Source organism: Scomber scombrus, chromosome 7 (genome assembly GCF_963691925.1).
Source record: "Scomber scombrus chromosome 7, fScoSco1.1, whole genome shotgun sequence".
In the NCBI taxonomy this organism is placed as follows: Eukaryota; Metazoa; Chordata; class Actinopteri; order Scombriformes; family Scombridae; genus Scomber; species Scomber scombrus.
Window position 1 is genome coordinate 11,311,888 of NC_084976.1, and position 19,139 is coordinate 11,331,026.

The 19,139-nt window shown below is 38.0% G+C and overlaps 1 protein-coding gene across 4 annotated transcripts in view; it reads left to right on the plus strand.

The window, feature by feature from the left end:
- dnah5 (dynein, axonemal, heavy chain 5) overlaps window positions 1–19,139 on the plus strand; it is a 102,245-nt gene that overhangs the window by 15,853 nt on the left and 67,253 nt on the right. For 2 of the 4 annotated variants that reach the window (XM_062421995.1, XM_062421996.1), the window contains exons 6-39: window positions 291–428; window positions 1,039–1,215; window positions 1,446–1,559; window positions 1,752–1,859; window positions 2,329–2,451; window positions 2,756–2,971; window positions 3,723–3,749; window positions 4,319–4,426; window positions 4,858–4,943; window positions 5,195–5,402; window positions 5,565–5,678; window positions 5,791–5,997; window positions 6,291–6,371; window positions 7,259–7,349; window positions 7,650–7,795; window positions 9,164–9,341; window positions 9,638–9,892; window positions 10,268–10,464; window positions 10,799–10,892; window positions 11,472–11,614; window positions 11,932–12,008; window positions 12,124–12,248; window positions 12,495–12,730; window positions 13,121–13,339; window positions 13,534–13,596; window positions 13,811–14,049; window positions 14,940–15,087; window positions 15,190–15,282; window positions 16,086–16,285; window positions 16,468–16,621; window positions 16,957–17,120; window positions 17,243–17,399; window positions 17,940–18,152; window positions 18,548–18,772. In XM_062421995.1, the coding sequence (XP_062277979.1) occupies window positions 291–428; window positions 1,039–1,215; window positions 1,446–1,559; window positions 1,752–1,859; window positions 2,329–2,451; window positions 2,756–2,971; window positions 3,723–3,749; window positions 4,319–4,426; window positions 4,858–4,943; window positions 5,195–5,402; window positions 5,565–5,678; window positions 5,791–5,997; window positions 6,291–6,371; window positions 7,259–7,349; window positions 7,650–7,795; window positions 9,164–9,341; window positions 9,638–9,892; window positions 10,268–10,464; window positions 10,799–10,892; window positions 11,472–11,614; window positions 11,932–12,008; window positions 12,124–12,248; window positions 12,495–12,730; window positions 13,121–13,339; window positions 13,534–13,596; window positions 13,811–14,049; window positions 14,940–15,087; window positions 15,190–15,282; window positions 16,086–16,285; window positions 16,468–16,621; window positions 16,957–17,120; window positions 17,243–17,399; window positions 17,940–18,152; window positions 18,548–18,772 (5,124 nt within the window). Of the gene's footprint in view, window positions 1–290; window positions 429–1,038; window positions 1,216–1,445; window positions 1,560–1,751; window positions 1,860–2,328; window positions 2,452–2,755; window positions 2,972–3,722; window positions 3,750–4,318; window positions 4,427–4,857; window positions 4,944–5,194; window positions 5,403–5,564; window positions 5,679–5,790; window positions 5,998–6,290; window positions 6,372–7,258; window positions 7,350–7,649; window positions 7,796–9,163; window positions 9,342–9,628; window positions 9,893–10,267; window positions 10,465–10,798; window positions 10,893–11,471; window positions 11,615–11,931; window positions 12,009–12,123; window positions 12,249–12,494; window positions 12,731–13,120; window positions 13,340–13,533; window positions 13,597–13,810; window positions 14,050–14,939; window positions 15,088–15,189; window positions 15,283–16,085; window positions 16,286–16,467; window positions 16,622–16,956; window positions 17,121–17,242; window positions 17,400–17,939; window positions 18,153–18,547; window positions 18,773–19,139 lie in introns of all 4 variants that reach the window. The other 2 variants (XM_062421997.1, XM_062421998.1) reach the window with 2 other exon arrangements.

The window sequence follows — 19,139 nt, forward strand, 5'->3', positions numbered from 1 at the left end:
TTATGTCAGCAATAAAAATCAACGTTTTATAGAGGACTTGCGGCTATATGTGTACATTTAATATACATCCACAGACAGTTTAGCATAATACAGTTCTTTTCAAGAAATATACAGTAAACCGTATCAAAAACTATCATCTGAGATGTTCATAGGCCATCCAGTCAGACAGCCTCTTCTTTTTGATGAATTCTATGAAGCATAGACTTGTGTGAGCACACAGAGGCACATCCACAAACAAATAAATTACACACACCGCAGCAAAAATAAACCATGTCATGACTTGTCTCCAGGTTACCTTAAAAGAGTGTGACACATTTGACCTGCGGGTGCTGAAAGGTCCATCAGACTACATGGCAGCAGCCAACAGCACAGAGACGACAGAAAAGATAGAGGCCTGCATGAAAATTTGGATTAAACAGATAGAACAGGTAAGAAGTGACTGTGTCCTTAAATGTTACTGCTGTAATATTATATTCTTCTTTGTTATACACTGCAGCTTGTGGCCATAATTTGGAAACAGATTTAAGTTTATATATATATATATATATATATATATATATATATATATATATATATATATATATATATATATATATATATTTAAATGTGGCTTTTGTCAGGTGGAGTTGAGCAGGAAAAGTGTACAACAAATATTTGACCCGATATGTGTTTAAGAAGATTTAATGAAGCTGGAGCAACAAATGCATTTTCATCCTGAAAGGCATCCACAGTATCTAGACAGAGCAGCTGCAAAGTATAATATCAAATTAAGGGTGCCCCTGGGTGTTTTTAAAGAAATATGGCTGTATAAAGCATTTTGGCAGCTTGTTTTCTTACCTTAACTCATACCTTTAATATTTCATGTTAATAGTTGTTTCTCACAACTCATCCATTTAATGATTCAAATAACAGTTGAAGAGGGATGCGAAATGATCACATAAAAATAACCATATGGAATCTGTGACACTGAGGATGCAATGGATAAACTGCAGAGATGATGCTTAAACAGTGAGAAGATACAGTACATCTGTTTTCTAGGTTCTAGCTGAGAGTGACCAGCTGAGGAAAGAGGCAGATGACCTTGGCCCTCGGGCTGAGCTGGACCACTGGAAGAAACGAATGTCGCGCTTCAACTACCTTCTAGACCAGCTTAAGAGCCCTGATGTCAAGGCTGTTCTGGGAGTGCTCTTGATGGCCAAATCGAAAATCATCAAGGTCAGACATACATATCAGTCACTGCTTGATAGTGATGACTATATATACCAAATATACACATTTATTTGATTTTGCAGTCTCACAGTACACTATTTTCAGTCTACGGAAATTTGTTGGATCCATCATTTTATCACTTTATTGTTGTTGTTTTTCTTATATAAATGTAAATATTCTAATGTTCACTGTGATGCAATCAAACATAAAATTCAGTAACCGTCTGTTCTCTCTAGTCATGGCGGGAACTGGACACCAGGATCACTGATGCAGCCAATGAGGCCAAAGACAATGTCAAGTACCTTTACAGCCTGGAGAAGTTCTGTGACCCTCTTTACAACAGTGACCCTGTAAGACAAATGATTTATTCACTTTGAAGATGACGTGTTCTGCTGCCTTACCTCAATTTGTGAGAATGGTGTATTATACAAGTACTGCTCAATGTTATAAAATGATTTTGAATAGATCTATGTGTGCAAATACGTGTAGTTACATAGGTAAGATGTACCAATGCATAAACAATTATATCTGTTTTGAACCAGGTATCAATGGTGGATGCAATCCCAGGTCTTATCAATGCCATCAGGATGATTCACAGTATCTCTCGCTACTACAATACATCTGAAAAGATAACATCACTCTTTGTCAAGGTAGGGGTGGCTTCTACACTGCGCAATGCCAGAGGATTGTATAAGAATAGGTTTACTAAAGACTTGATATTATATTCATTTGGACTTAGAGAACTGTTTAATTTAATGTTTTATGGGTAAATAAAATGAACTGTTTAATGTCACTATGCCTCGTAAGGGCATAGTGACATTAACCCAGACTGATGAACACAAATATCAGTAAATGGAAATATAGTTTCCATTTCTAATATCCCAGTGTACAAATTACTGGAATATAGAAAGAATAGATGTGAATAAAATAGAAACATCACCTGAGTTTTTACAGTAACTAAAATACAGCAAACAAAATTGCCTCTGTGACCTTTTTGTTATACATGCTCATGATATCATGTGCACTCATATTTAGCTTCCAAGGTTGTTCATTTCAAGTTGTCTGGGTCCACCAATAATTCAGATGTATATGTTTCTCCATGCTTATCAATATCTCCAGGTGACAAACCAGATGATCACAGCCTGCAAAGCCTATATCACTAATAATGGCTCTAATTCAATATGGGACCAGCCTCAGCAAGTTGTAGCTGACAAAATCAGAGCTGCCATCCACCTAAACCAGGTACTGGATAGTAGATCTGTGTGCACCTTAATCACTTGTCGTTATTATCAGATGTGTTTTATCATTTATTTGCGTGGTTTGACACACACAATGTGTTTGTTTGTCTTTCACATACATTTTATGTTACAATATGTCAGTTAGTTAAATGAGAAAACTGCTCCAGGTATCGACAATGGTATTTCTATGAAATAATGAATATTAGGATGAAAAGCAAACTTACCTTCATCAAACAGTTTGTACTATCATGATATGATGGATTAATAGAAATAAAGTAACCAAATTTGTGTCAAACTATGTCTTCCAGGAGTATCAGCGGTATTTCCATAAGACTAAGGAAAAGCTGGAACAGACTCCCACAGAGAGACAGTTTGACTTCAGTGAGATGTACATTTTTGGGAAGTTTGACACATTCCAGCGACGACTCAACAAGATCCTGGAAATGTTCAGCACCATTTCCACCTACTCTGCCCTGCAGGACTCAAAGATAGAGGGATTGGAGACCATGGCCACTAGATTTCAAGTGGGTATATTATTAGATCAGATTAATGTAAAAACATTTTTATATAACAGAGGCATTCCATTACCTGATTAAATGTCACTGATAGCTGACTGAGCCTTGATTTCTTCTGCTATTCAGTGAGGTTGAAATATAAGTGCATGTTATTAGATGACAAATGAAGAACAAGATACATCTCCTGTATGACTAACACAAACATAGACTATGTGAAATGTGAATATGGAGTTATAGTGAGATTGATCTATTAAGTTTGAAATGTGTTTATCAAACTGAAAAACTCTTACTGAATGTGACAAAGAAACATTTGAAAGTTTCCTTCTTTAGGTGTAATCGGTCTGACCTGATTAGGTCAAATCCATGATTTCCTCAATCAATTGCATTAATTGAGTTTCAAAAATGCATATAATAAATGAGAGCTAAATAGGAGGAAATAGTGGAGGTTAAAGCATTTTTAAAAGTTGACATATTTGAGACACTAAATTGTGTTTTATTACTTAAAACATTTCTTACTTGTAAGTTTTAGTAGTTTTATCGCATTAAGAAGAAGCTTGAGGCTGCTCATTACTAAGACGATGGCAGAGTAACCACTTTTTTCCCTTGGTTTCTTGTTGTCAAAATCAGAATCAGATTATAGGGGTCACAGAAATAACATACTGGGTTTGAATTGCACCATATTGTCTGTAACTGGTGAGTAGATGTTACCCTTAATAATAATGTGAGCCATCTGTTTGTCTCTGCTTCCTCGGACATGCAGACTGCAGACATGCAGGGAAAATGGGAGGTAATGTCTCACTGCGGTCGTCAACTTTTAGTAATGCATGGCTCATTGTCATACTTGATAGCATGCTTTAAAATTCATACATGTGAGCTAGTACTGAATATATCATTAACAACAATATGACAAAACTAACAGCATGGAACATGAAAAGAGAACCAGTTCCAAAATGTGTTGTGCATATGAGTTTTTTCATTGGATTGTGTAGTTCATGCATGCTGTCCAGTTCACCTTCTGTAATTCCATCAGTCCTTTCATGGCCCAAGTAACCATACTGAAGTGGATAAAAATAGATTGCAGACTTCCTTTTGTAGTGGTTGACAGTTAGCTCTACAGCATACATATTTCATTTTTGGTCTTACATTTCATTCTTTGCTATTTTAAAACCCTGATTAACTCGCAGGCTGAGATTATGTGCTGCCAACATTAGTGTGTTGTCACTTGGAAGCCCTGATAAACAGCTGTAGTCAAGAAAATGGGATTAAAGGGTAATTAAAGCTTGAATATTTACCAGCTCAGGTTTGCCTATAGTTGAACAACTACGCTGTGTGTTTGTATGTTTATCTGTGTGATAGGCTATTGTGCTGAACATGAAGAAAAAACATTACAGTTTCCTGGACCAGAGAAGAACTGACTTTGATGTAGACTATGAGGAATTCTGCAAAAGCACAGCTGAGCTCCATGTAAGTTGAATATTACAGACACAACTGATATGTTTCCTTTTTTATTGCACTTTACAGTTAATGGACCTGCAGCCCACAGGAGTTTTCAGTTATTATGGTTGATTAGACCTCTGCTCAGGTTGACATTGGGTGGAGTAATACTGGCATTTATATGAGGTCATTATATTGTGCATCTAAGAATGGATGTGCCTAACTGGCCGCTGTGAGCCAGATGTGTGTGGTTCAGCACATAAAATGGCACATACCCACTAATTGGAGGGCAGCCAATGATATATTTGGACGCTGTCCTGTGCTAACAAAAAAACTAGAGAGTGTCAAGGAGAATAAGTGAAAACACCTGTGGCTTAGCTTGTTATACTAAAGGTAAGCTTTTGGGAGGATTGGAATGTGGTATATGTAAATAATTTTGTCGTTGGTCTTTGTGCTTCCAGAATCAACTAAAGAGTTTCATGGATAGCACCTTTGAGAAAATTCAAAATACAGAACGAGCTCTAAGTGTGCTGAAGAAATTTGAAAGGTAACACCACTGTTCTTCTCTTCTTATCACCCCTTGCACATTATTGTACCTTAAGCAAATGTTTATCACTTCTGTGTCTCTGCACAGAAGCTAACTATTTATCTATCCTAGCTGCTGATTACTTGCAATTTGGTCTGGCATGCCAGACCAAAACCATTCCCTAACCATTTCCCCTCACATCTCATCAATTAAATTTGTTTAACATTGGTTTTCTGTGAAACTACCTGTATCATCTGATTTCCAATGAACAGATTGTGCATCCCCGACCTTGGCATTGACGTGAAATACCAGCGCATTCTACAAAACTATGGTCGGGACATTGAAATGGTTTCCCGTATCTACATGAAGCAGAAACTAGATCCTCCCATTGGTCGGGACTTGCCCCCAGTGGCGGGCAGGATCATGTGGGCTCGGCAACTGTATAGCAGGATCCAGGGTCCCATGGATCTCTTTCAACAGGTAATGCTGGATACGTGACTTTCTACAGTGAAACTACATAGTGGTACAAAATTGAGGTGGTCCGTGCTGCTCTGTGTCGTTTTTGTTGATTTACAATAAAATAAATGTATCAGTGTTTCTCTTCCTTCTAAATAATGCAATACTTTTGTATTCCCTGTATAGCATCCAGGGGTTCTTTCCACATCAGAGGCTAAGAGGATCATCAAGAACTACAACAGAGTAGCAAGGGTCTTGCTAGAGTTTGAGATGCTTTACCATCACAATTGGATGAAAAAGGTAAAAGAGAGAGGAAATATAATTGGAGAGAAGAAAGAGCCTATAATTTAAGATTAGAAAACGATTGTAAAAATTAAATCCCTCATTGAACTATCCTAACCCTCCTACCCAGATGGAGGATGCCAGGGTGGGCCTACAGGCCTCTCTGTTGGTCCGATCTATGGAGACAGGGGAGCTGTTTGTGAACTTTGACCCAGAGATTCTGACCCAGATCAGGGAGGTGAACTGCATGACAAGGATAAATCTAGAGATCCCACCCTTTGCTGCCCTGCTGCAGCAGAAACAGGACACCCTCAAAAAGAACTACAACAAATTGCAGGTGGATATTTCACAGTTGTACACATTTGCAACAACATGCAACTTACAGAAGCAGTACACGTGGCCAAAGTGGATGGTGCATTTCCATAGAAAAATAAAACTATATCTTTTGTGTAGTAAGTTGTGTGGTTTAGATTGAGATATAGTACAGTGCATAGAGCAGTATACGAGAATAACAACTATTGTGAAACAAGGTCATTTATATATAAATACTTAGTAGTATTTTCCACCGAGCAAACCAGTTCAATACTGTTATGAGTGCATACACAAACTCTATTATCTTTCTCCTTCCAGTTAATGTTGAGTGAGAACACCAGAGTGCGGGCTAAGATTCAGAGTGCTTTTGAGCAGCTCGCCATGCCGCATGTAGCCAAGGTAAGACGTGGTTATGACATCATTTATATAAGTTGTATTTCAAATATAGCCGATGTCCTGCATTTTATTGAATATAATGAAAAATGTTAATTCTAACTACATTAAAAATATAAATTGTAATGACTGAAAAAATATGAAATCACAATTTATTGGTTCATGTATATATTTTTGCTCATTTTTTAATTTATTACATAATGTCTGTTAATTTACTGAATGTTTAACACTTTAAAAGCTATAATATAATTTATAGCGATATATAGATTTAATTTGCAACAGAATATGTGGTTATTTTAATATTAAATGTGCTATTTAGTTATTTTAATTCAGTTTGGGGTACAGATGTGTATAATTAAGTGACAGTCCCCTTAGGATCCAACAGGTTAACCCCATTTATCAAATTAATACTGTCCTAACATGACTTTGATGGTGGATATGCCTGTTTATACAGTATACTTTCAGTGTCCATCAGTATCTGTGACAGCAGAGCTGTTTCAGCACTTGTGGTACAACTTCATGAATTGATTTAACATTTCGCTCACTGTGAGGAAACATGAACAGAGCCTAGCTGACATATTGTGGTATTGAGGAACAGCACACAACAAGACATTATGCAAATCAGGCTATTAGGACAAATGTGAACATATGGCTGTTTTGTATTGTTTAGAATATTCATAATATGTGTATTTAAAAGGTGCCTGTTTCATATTGTTATTTTACATTACTGTACGAACTATAGCTCACTGTTCCAGAAAGCAGTTTTCCAATTCCAGTTTGGTCATTCACACAGACCACTCACCCCCAACATTAACATGTGACACAAGAATTAATGACAAAATGCACAACAACCACTGTACAAAGTGCATCATCATACATCACTGACCTGACAGGTGGATGAGGCTATACAGCCAGGTTTGACTTCTCTCAACTGGACATCGCTGAACATAGACAAGTACCTCAGCTGCATCGACAAGGCTTTGGGTAAGCATAAAATCCAGTGAGATCAATATTCCACATGCTGACACATGACACATCCTGCAAGTCAGCACTGGCAGCATCTGATACATTTTTACATTAATGGATTTATTGTGTACTCACTGTTCATGTGTCTGTGTATGTGTGTGCTTGTATTTTTGTTTGTGTGTTCTCAAAACTTTACACCTCCACTTCTCTCTTCACTCTGTTCTCTCTTCTTCTTTTCCCCCAATACTTGCCATCTCATGTCTCTCCATTTTTGTTTGTGTGTGCTCCTCTCTTTCTCCTTTTCTCTTGCCTCTCCAGTGGACCTAGAGCTGTTGATGGACAGAGTAAACGACTTGGTAGAGTTCAGGATCGATGCAGTACTGCAGGAGATGAGCGGATCCACACTGTGTGTTCTTCCAGAGGACGAACCAGTCATCTGTGAGGAGTTTGTTCAGACTACCAGGGTAAATAAATACATAGACTGAACCAACTAAAATAACAGTACTAGTTTGTAGCTATACATTCTAGTTTTACTAAGCCCACCTTCTCAATTATTCAACGCCCACACATTCAATATTTTAGTAGATGCTCGATACAATGTGAAATACTTCATTAATCCCCCAGGGGGGAAACTGAGTGCCACCATACAAATAGAACAAACATCAGGTAAAACAGTAAACAACAAGAATAAAGAACAAGTAAAATAAACCACAGGTAACAATAAACAACAGGTAAAAAAAGCAATAAAATCTCAAGGCATTACAGTATAGGAGGAGAGCACATCACCATAATAAATAGTGTAAACAATGTGGTTGTTTGATACAACATCAACATATTCATGGACTCCAAAATTACCACAACCATCAGTATATCTATCAGTAGTCCTCAACATCAGACCATCCATAATGTCTGATAATTAACATCAGTGAAAGTCACAATAAACAACAGGTAAAGTAAACAAAAGGACTAATACCATAATTTTTATGAATATTACAAATTATTTGTTATAAGTGTGCATGTCAGTGTCTGTTTTGACTTGCTGTTGATTCTGAATTGTCTTTTGAAAACGATGCTTTTGATGCTTTAAGTCTATGATTTGAAAACTGATACATTGAGAATAATTATTGACTACAACAATTTTCACTGGAATTGTCTCATTTTACATAAAAAATATGCCACCAAAATCATTTTGCAATTAAATTACATAATTATATGCATGCACTTTATAGGTCCCTTAATATAATTCACACCTAATTTTTTCCCCCCGCTGACAACAGTTTTTTCTTCTTCCCTAAAGGCATTAATTGAATGTCTTTCCATTAATGATGAATCATTTACGCTACAACAACTGTAGTTTTTCAATGCCCTCAATTACGCAGACTGCTTTTATTGTATACTTCTTGTGATGCTGTCTGGGCCGTGGATGAGCACAAAGTGGTTCATTAGCAGTCAGTCTACATGTTTTGTATTATGATTTATTAATGTGTTGGAATAGCTGCATATTTATATGTATAACACTCACTACAGACAGGACAATATATTGTACATTACGGTGACATGAAGTGCACAATGAATCCCTACATAAGTCATTTAAGATCCAACACTGTGTAGAAAATCACTAACACTAATTGCAGCTGACATAATTTGCTTTTGTGCCCAGGTAACCTTATCACAGTTCTGTATGTAGAGTGTAATTACATTTAATTGAAATGAAAAAAAAAGATGTTGATGTAATTTTCATCTATGTAAAGAGTTTTATTATAGTTGAGTGGGCAGCTAATGCTACATTGCAATTCTCTCCCCATTTATGTCACATATACATTTGTCTACAGGACCTGTGTATAAGACAAGCCCAGAGTCTCCACACTAAGAGCTCACTAGTGGAGGAGGCTGCTAATGAACTGATCAACATGTTGCTGGAGTTTGACCACAATCAGAGAGAGGACATCGATAAGATTGAGGAAGAAAGCTACGCCGAGAGCAAGACCATAGACCAAATTGAGAGTGAAGGTATACTTACATTTTCCTTTTGAGATCAAACAGAATAGGACATGATAAGGTGCAATGAAATGCACTGAATGAAAGAAAGCTAATGTTAAATAGCACATCAGGATAGACACATGAAAGAATAGAAAGGGCATGACTAATAAGGCCATACATTTCAGAATGTCTTGTTTCCTTAAATATCTGTTAAAAACACAATTACTTACTTAATTACTATTTTTTAAATGTTGGTACTTTGCAAACTCTGCATTGCTATGTCAGATTTTGGGGTTAATGTCAATGTGTCATATCCTATATGTCAGGTGAGGACGAGGGTCGCTCAGAGGGCCGTCTCTTCTCTAGAAACACCTTGCTCCCTCCTGCCAGCGTTGGTCCCTCCTCTCCCTTGGTGAGGAGGAAGAAGAAGAGGGATCTGATGGAGGTGATGGAGGAGGAAGCCCAGGAACTGCTATCCTACTTCAACCACCGCAATGTAGATGCCTTACTCAGACTGACACGCAACACCCTGGAGATGCTACGCAAGCGCATCCACGCCTCCTCGCTCATGCATTTCTTAGGTGGGATTTGTGTCATCAGTTTGCTGCTCTCAGTATTTTTTTTTTTATCTTAATGAAAAAAAGTGACAAACAACAAAATTGTGATATATTTAATTACTATTATAACAAAAACAAAAACCCTTCCCTTCCATTGTCTATTTTCTGTGCCACTATCATACAGCCAGTAGTGCATTTTTCAACTCTAATAGTAGCTCTTAGGACGCTTTTATCCTGGCAGGGTTTTTTGACCACATAGTACATATGAGCTCTATCAAACCCCATATATTTTAGCTTGTGAGGTTGATGTTTGCCTTTTCTGTCTAGTGAGGTCATAAAATGTCCATCTTTGAGTCACACCAAATAGCATCAGAAAGCTGCTCTTCTCTCCTCCTGTAGCTGAGAGTGATTTACCCAGTCGTGGAAAGAGCAGTGGTCAGCAGGCAATCTTCAGAGTCAATGTGACCCTTGCCATCCCTAACATCGCCATGGTTCCAGCTCTGGAGGAGGTCCAACAGGCTCTGAACCGGGCTGTAGAGTGCGTTGTCAGTGTTAGCAAGGGAGTTGGCCAGTGGAGCAAAGAAAGGATCTCAAAGGTGGGTTTGGTTTCTTTAATGCAGGAAGCTATAACTTGTGATCCCACAAGTGAGCATACTAGAAAAGAGTACAAGATGTGTCCATAGACCTATAGTGTTTGAACATGCTGCACATTTCTCTTCAAAGTGTCTTGGAAACCATTTATGTGTGGTAAAAATAGATTTACCAAAGTTATTAGATCAATTAAATGAACATGGTAAGCTACATAATGAATTTTTATGGCTGAAGAAAAATTCACATAACTTAACATAATGAATGTTTATTTCTCTGGATAGAGGTTATTGTGTTCCGTAGTCTCATGAACAAGATTCTTGTGTGTTTTCTCCTCCTCAGAGAAAAATGAATGAAAGACGGATGGCAGTTCTGAAACAGGACAGTTCTGAGAGTGAATCAGAGGATGGAGCAACAACATACAGGAGCCTGGCTGGTATGAGAGGACATGAGACCCCTACCTAACTACATACGAAAAACTTAACAGTTCGACCATTTTGTCTCCGGAGTGACTTATTCTTCGTGTTTCCAGCATGCAGACAGAACAGTGATCATTAGCTACTGCGCTTCAGTCACTAGATAATCATAATGTCTTATTTCACAGCTCAACAGAGCAAAGCTGCATCGACCAGGAGCAGATAGAGACATGCTGATGGAAATTACATGAATATGTCAGTGGCTTTGGGAAGAAGCAGAATACATTTTATTATCTCACAAGGCCTTTTTAGTCGTATTGTGCCCTGGCTAACATGTAGTTAACGTAGTTCAACTGCGTGATAATGGAGGTTGCAATGTGATTAATTTGCTGACAGAAATTTAAGAGGTGGAAAGTTCAACAGTATGAACATGCTTTCTAAATGTAGATGACAAAACTTTTTTATAAAGACTTGTTATAACACTCCAACTCTTTCAGTTTCCAAGCAAAAGCCAAGCCGTTTACAATGTTTAGACACATACTGTCCATCCAGTATCTTTACAATCACAAATGATGTCCTCCCAACTCTGTACCTTTCAGACGGCAGCACATCGGACACTTCAGCATCTGTGATCCAGGCCATTCCATTCCAAGCCAGAAACTACTACAAGAGTGTTTCTGAGAACAAGGAGATAGTCAAGCTGGTCTCTGTTCTCAGCACCTCCATTAGCTCCACCAAAAAGGTACAATGTCTTTGATTTTAACGGGGACATTTGAAGCGTATTATGTTAAAAATGTGTAAAAAAACAAATAAAAGGAACATTTTCAATTTTACAATCAAATCAAAATTCATATTGCGCTGTTTTTTTTGTCTTATTTTTTCTAGATGTATTATATCTTACCGACTTAAATATTATATTTACACACAAAACACATTAGTCCAATATGAAATTACACAGAGAGCATGCCAGACATAATAAAACATTTATATTGTACATCTTATCCAAAATGTGAATGTGTTTTTCTTCCTACATAACTCCTGTCTTGCATTATTGCGCAGGAAGTGATGACTGCTCTAGACCGTTTCAGTCGTTACCATCACATCTGGAGAAAGGACCGTGAAGACACTATGCGGAGGTATGATAAACTGAATAACTGATATCAACATGTTCTCACAGAACTGTTTTATTTACTGCCAATGAAAGCAGTACAAACCACCATGTCAATAGCTTTTTATTTTATTTTTTTCCAGGTTTATCCAAGACAGTCCCTTGCTATCAGAGTTTGAGAGCCAGATTATTTACTATCGAGACCTGGAGCTGGAAATAAACTCTGAGCCAGAGTACATCACTGTTGGAGCTTTGGCTCTATTCACAGGTTACATTAAGTTGCAATTCTCTACAGGATATTGTTCCTAACTGCTGAGACGTTAAGTCATATTCTTGAATTATGACTTACAAACTCAAAAACAATATAAAAATATAATGTTTATTTTTAACACACAGGGGGCTTTGTGCATGCTAATGTTACCATTTGTCTGTGTTACTTTTATTTTCTCTCCCTTGCCTTTATAAAATACATCACTGATTTTTTATTTTATTTTTATTTTTTTAAATCCACCAGCGGATCTGAAGATGTCCCTGACAGCTGAAACCAAGAACTGGATGGTGGACTATGGACTGTACTGTAACAGGAAATATCGTTCAGAGATGGAGCAGATCTTTTCTTTTGTAGATGAAGCAGGAAAGAAACTAAATCGTCAGATCAAAGACCTCGATGACATTCGCATTGCCATGGCAGCACTCAAGGAGATCAGAGAGAACCAAATATCTATTGATTTTCAAGTTGGTCCCATAGAGGTAGATCACAGTATCTTGTACTTCATACAATATGGTGGTTGCTGCTGTACTTTCCATACAGGCACAAATGCACACAGTGGGTAATGGACAAGATATTTTTAGCAGCATATATCAGCGCATTCCAGCAGTGTTTGAGTGTTTAAGTAGTGTGTGTATGAAGGTTACCTTAGTGTGTGTCAGCATGAAGCTTTTCTGTAGTGCTTGTAAAAGTATTGAGATTGAATCCCTTTATCAGTACCACAGAGTTGGAACAAATACTGTGTGGAAGAAAAGCAGGAAATGAGACCTTCATGTTCTGTGTCTCTGTTTGATTAATGGCCAGCATGTCAGACAGATGATTTAACATCCACTCCCTTCAAAAATGTTGTGCATCGTTTGTCTTCCTCACAGGAGTCGTATGCCATGCTCCACAAGTATGAGCTGTCAGTGGCAAAAGAGGAGGCAGATAAGGTGGATACACTGCGTTACACCTGGGAGAAGCTGCTGTCCCGGGGCACAGAGGTGCAGAATGAGTTGGTGACCCTGCAGCCAAACTTCAGAGGAGAACTGGTCAGCAATGTGGAGACCTTCGTGGAAGACTGTCGACACTTTTACAAGGACTATGAGAAGGTGAAAAGCAAAAATAAATAAGAGACACACAAAATGCAGTAAGACCCAAGTGCACAGATACTCAAAGACTCAGACAGCCCTCCCAACCACCTGCAGTATTCCCATCAAGCTATTTATTTTTATTACACTCCATAACATAACATAGTTTTATTAAGATGCTACTCTCTGACATGACTTTTTTCTCTCTGCTCCAGGATGGTCCAATGGTGGTGGGGCTAGCTCCTCAGGATGCCAGTGATAGACTCATTATGTTCCAGGTATGTTACTGAAGATCACTGTTAGACATTAGGAAGTCTGTTACATGACGTACATGATAACTATGTTCAAATGAAGGTGACTTTTTTTCCATGCTGTCTTCTTTTTCTCACAGATATTGTACTTCAAATGTTCACTGAGTGATTATGTTTTGAACGAAAAATAAAACTAAAAAGGAATTTTTGTATATATTGTTGCCATTCTTCTCCTCTTCAGAATCGATTTGACAACCTGTTCAGGAAGTACATCACTTACACAGGTGGAGAGGAGCTGTTTGGACTTTCTGTTACCCAGCATCCTCAGCTGCTGGAAATTAGGAAGCAGCTGACTCTGCTGCAGAAGTTGTACGGCCTCTACAACAATGTCATCGAAACAGTTAATGGTTACTATGATATCCTCTGGGCTGACATCCACATTGAGAAGATCAATAACGAGTTGCTGGACTTTCAGACGAGGTTAGACCGTTTGTTTACTGTCTGTGACATCAGTCTTAATACATCATTTAAGTAAATTAAACTGACAGGAGTTGCACTGAGCAGGGAAAGAACAGTAAGACACTTTCAGGAAATACACAAACAGGACTAAACAGAGCCAAGCTGTTAAGCTGTTGTACTGTATAAATTGAAAAAGTTAGACTGTCATGTTGCCACAGCAAGTGAGTGACTATCAAATGTGAAGACTATATTGAGACAATTTGAACTGTAACAAAGGAAAATGGAAAAACAAGGGGAAACAAATGAAATGATTTTTATTTGTCAGTTCCTCCCATCAGGATCAACTCATCCTTGGCCTGATATAAAGTCCTTTTCCCTGGAGTTATGCTATAACATATTTTTCATCAAGCATGGCGTGAATGCTCTGGAGGATTTCAATTTCAACATTCCCATCCATGTTTATCTTAGCACTCTGTCCTCTACAAGGTTTTATTCCCTGTGCTTTCATCAAAGGGAAATGGAAGGAGGCTCAGAGAATGAAAGTTAAAGCACCTTATCTAAGGAAAAAATAGTTTTAATATGACTCCAGTTTTGTGTTCTCCTGATAGCCCAGAACTTTTGAATGTTGTAAGCAGTTGACATTCACAAGGGCAGTATGTGCTGACGTAAGAGTTAGAGAGCACAGGACTAGTCCCTCCTCTGGCAGAAATGCTTTCTATCAGTTTTAGAAGTGTTACTTTGGATACATGATGCAATGTTGCACTGGTACAGAAAGGGCTTGTCTTTTTTAAGACAAACACATCTGGCTTTTAGAGGTGTGCTTCATACTGAACTATTCTGTTGTTTGAAGACAGTTTTGGGCGATATGCTGCAAAAAGCTTATAGACTATCACAATTGATTTCACTACAAGGTGTCGCAAGCTTCCCCGTGCTCTGAAGGAATGGCAGGCCTTCCTGGATCTGAAGAAAACAATTGATGAATTCAGTGAGTGCTGCCCCTTGTTGGAGCTAATGACCAACAAGGCCATGATGACACGCCATTGGAAGAGAATTACTGAGGTCAGTGTAACAAAGCCACCAGAATAGTGCTGATACATTTACCAGAATAGGCAACCAAATTTCCACATTTTGACTAACAAAACTGTCTGCTTTTGTGACCAGGTGACTGGACATACTTTTGAGGTGGAGTCTGATACCTTTAAGCTACGCAACATTATGGAAGCTCCTCTGCTCAAGTATAAAGAGGAGATTGAGGTAAGAATGAATAGCAGGATACCAGTGTATGCCAGAAGAGATAGAAAAGTGGCGTTTATTTTAACAGCATGTAGTGGATGACAAATAAACTATACCTTCACAGTATAACTGTTTTACTGGTCATAGATGCATAGATGATTTTGAAATCATGTATGGCCAATGAATGCCACAAAACTGTTTACAGGAAGTCAACAAGTTTTACCTGTGAATACCTTTTTCATTGCAATATTGAGACAAGTAATCATAAAGTAATACATTCTTCAATACATTTTGATCAGTGACTGATCCTTGTTGACTCTTTGATTCAGAAATAACACAATGTTAAATGTACAAACAGACTAACAATATGCCTTTAAATCATCCTGACAATGCAATCAGCATTAATCTTGGTGCCAAATTGTTGTCTGTTTAAGCTGTTCCATGCATTTTCACCCAGGCCATTAAATCAGCTGTCGGCACATTAATAACAGTTTTGCTCTCTTAATAAAACTTGCACACATGTTTATGGAGAACATGTTTGTATTGATTTAATGGACATAATTTGAAGATTCACAATTTTGACAGCAGCAGCAATTATGTAAATAAAAATCGACCGTGATAATTGGTGCTAATGCTTTTGTTGATTTAAAAAAGAAAAAAAGGATTTAATACTTTTAAAAAAATTAATCTTCTCTTTGAGATTTTGTAGGAATCATTACCTACATTTTTCTTCCTTTTGATATATACAGTATAATGAATGTTCTGGTTAAAACTGTATTTTTACTGTTTGTTTGCTTTAGCATATGTTGTTTTTTTTAATGCAGGATATATGCATCAGTGCGGTGAAAGAGCGGGACATTGAGCAGAAACTGAAGCAAGTGATTGCAGAGTGGGACAACAAGACTTTTACATTTGCTAACTTTAAGACCCGTGGAGAGCTGCTACTGAGAGGAGACAGTACATCAGAGATTATTACCAGCATGGAGGACAGCCTGATGATTCTGGGATCTCTTATGAGCAACAGGTACAACAATGATGATTGTTATAATTATCACTTTTAGGATTTTAGCAAGGACCATGAGAGTAAAATTGACTGAAGTCACACAAAATGTATATGATTGTATTGTAATTTAACAGCAACCATAAAAGCTGTCACTGTGTGTTGTATAATTTGAAACCTAAATGCTAATGAAACCTCTTCCCCAGGTATAACACTCCATTTAAAACTCAGATTCAGAAGTGGGTTCAGAATCTTTCCAACACCACCGATATCATAGAAAACTGGATGACTGTCCAGAACCTCTGGATCTACCTGGAGGCGGTGTTCGTGGGTGGAGACATTGCAAAACAGCTGCCCAAGGTAGACTACACAGTGACTTATAAACACCAGATTCTATAATCTCAAGGAGTAATTGAAATGACATGACACAAAACTCACCATTTAAATTCATGTCCCATGCCTGTAGCTCTTTTATGTAATGAAACTATAATAGACAAAGAAGCTTACTCTTGATTTTTAAATGTAAATTTAGATTTATTCTGAGCCTATTTAAATGACAGTTACTTGACTTCAAAATGAATGTCTTTACGTACATAGAAATCATCAAGGGCAATATTGGCTTTAAAACAATCACTAGATTTGCAACCAGTGCTGTATTACCCAATCAGATGTTACATTTATTTAACTTTCTTTAGGAAGCAAAGCGTTTCTCTAACATCGACAAGTCATGGGTGAAGATAATGATGCGGGCCCATGAGATGCCCAACGTGATACAGTCATGTGTTGGAGATGAGACCATGGGACAGCTGCTTCCTCACCTCCTCGAACAGCTGGAAATCTGCCAGAAATCACTCACAGGGTAAGTACAAAGTTCTATAATTATAAACAAGTCACCCCTCAAAACACTGGCTATCAGCTGTTTTGAGACAAACTATTGCTTATATAACTTTTTTGAATTTTTTAAATTTTGTTATCAAACAGTTATTTGGAGAAAAAGCGTCTGCTGTTTCCTCGCTTCTTCTTTGTCTCCGACCCTGCACTGCTGGAGATCCTGGGTCAGGCCTCTGACTCCCACACCATCCAGGCCCACCTTCTCAATGTGTTTGACAACATCAAATGTGTCAGATTCCATGACAAGGTGAACTTTCATGGAGCTATCATGGAGTGTTTTCTTCTTTTTTGTTGTTTTTCTTTGGACAGGTCTTTGTCACAGATTAAAAACATTTTTCAATCCCTGTGACGGCACTGTAGCGTGTTTCTACCTTATCAGACAAAGCACTTTACAATTTTGCCTTTCATTCACCTATTCTCAAACATACACTCACACACTGATGGCGGCAGAGCAGCCATGCATGGCACTGGCCTGACCAACTTAGGGTTCAGTGTCTAGCTCACGTACATTTAGACACGTGTACAGGAAGAGCCCGGGAATCAAACCACCAACTCTGTGGTTAGAGGGAAACCCCTTTAACCTCTTGAGCTACAGCCGCTCTTTTTTGTTTTGCCGGACTGAAAAGGTCTACAAAAAACTTTCATGATAGAAACAGTATAATTTAAATACAGGTTTTTAAATGTAATAACTTATTAAATAAAATAGAGGAGAATATCATAGCCATCACTGTGCAAATAGAGTTATCAATCTTTGATTGTAATAAATAAAACATGTCACCTTTCTCAGATATATGACCGTATCCTGGCTGTATCATCACGGGAGGGGGAGACAGTGGAGCTGGAGCGTCCTGTCACAGCAGAAGGAAATGTCGAAGTGTGGCTCAATGCCCTGCTGAAGGAATCTCAGAGGTCTTTGCACATGATTATCCGACAGGCAGCCCTGACCATCCAGGACTCTGGCTTCCAGCTAATCGATTTCCTCAACTCCTTCCCCGCTCAGGTAGGTCAACGCCAGAGTCAAACAACTAATCCATGAACATTTTAAAACAAGGCCGACAGTTGCAGAAATCATTACACTTACATTGGCCAAGGACTGTTTACTACATGGAAAAACAATTTAGAAATATGTTGTAATATCAATATTGTTGATAATTACACCAACATTGTACATTTGGTGAATTAACTTCTGTGATTTTTATATCCGTTATGAACATCAATCTTCGTTGAACTCCAAGACCACTTTTAATTTATTATCTCCCACTCAATTCCTGTAATTTTCAACTTTGATTTGGTATTCAGGAAGGTACATTTATGGTTTGCTCAACAAGGCAATAATTACAATTAACCATCACACTGTGATGTGATTATTACCAAATATTTACATCCTTGATCCAGGTGGGCTTGCTAGGTATCCAGATGATATGGACAAGGGACTCTGAGGAGGCCCTGACTAATGCCCGATATGATCGCCGCATTATGGCCAAAACCAACCAACTCTTTCTGGATCTCCTCAACACACTAATTGATATGACCACAAGAGACCTGAGTGCTGTGGAGAGGACCAAGTATGAGACTCTTATCACTATCCATGTTCACCAGAGGGACATATTTGATGACCTGGTAAGTACATTGTTGAACATTTAATAAATAAAGCAAAAAGACATGGGGATGTGAGCTCCATGACAAACAAGTTCTTTACAATTTCTCCTCAAGTGTATATCTAATCATCTGCCCAAGACAGATATCCCTTTGTTAAACAGCATATGATATTCAGACATCCAAAGGTTGGGGTGTCATACCGATACCAAACATAGTTTACTGCAAAGATTCAATTTTATCTGACAATAGTCTTCAAAGCATTTTTTCTGGCAGCCAAGTGATATTTAGACTTAGAGAAAAGGCTGCTATTGAAGTCTCCCCTGCAGGCACACTAAATTCCTTCGCCGGTCTCCAAGGAGAATAGAAAGTAACTTTATTTGGATGTGTT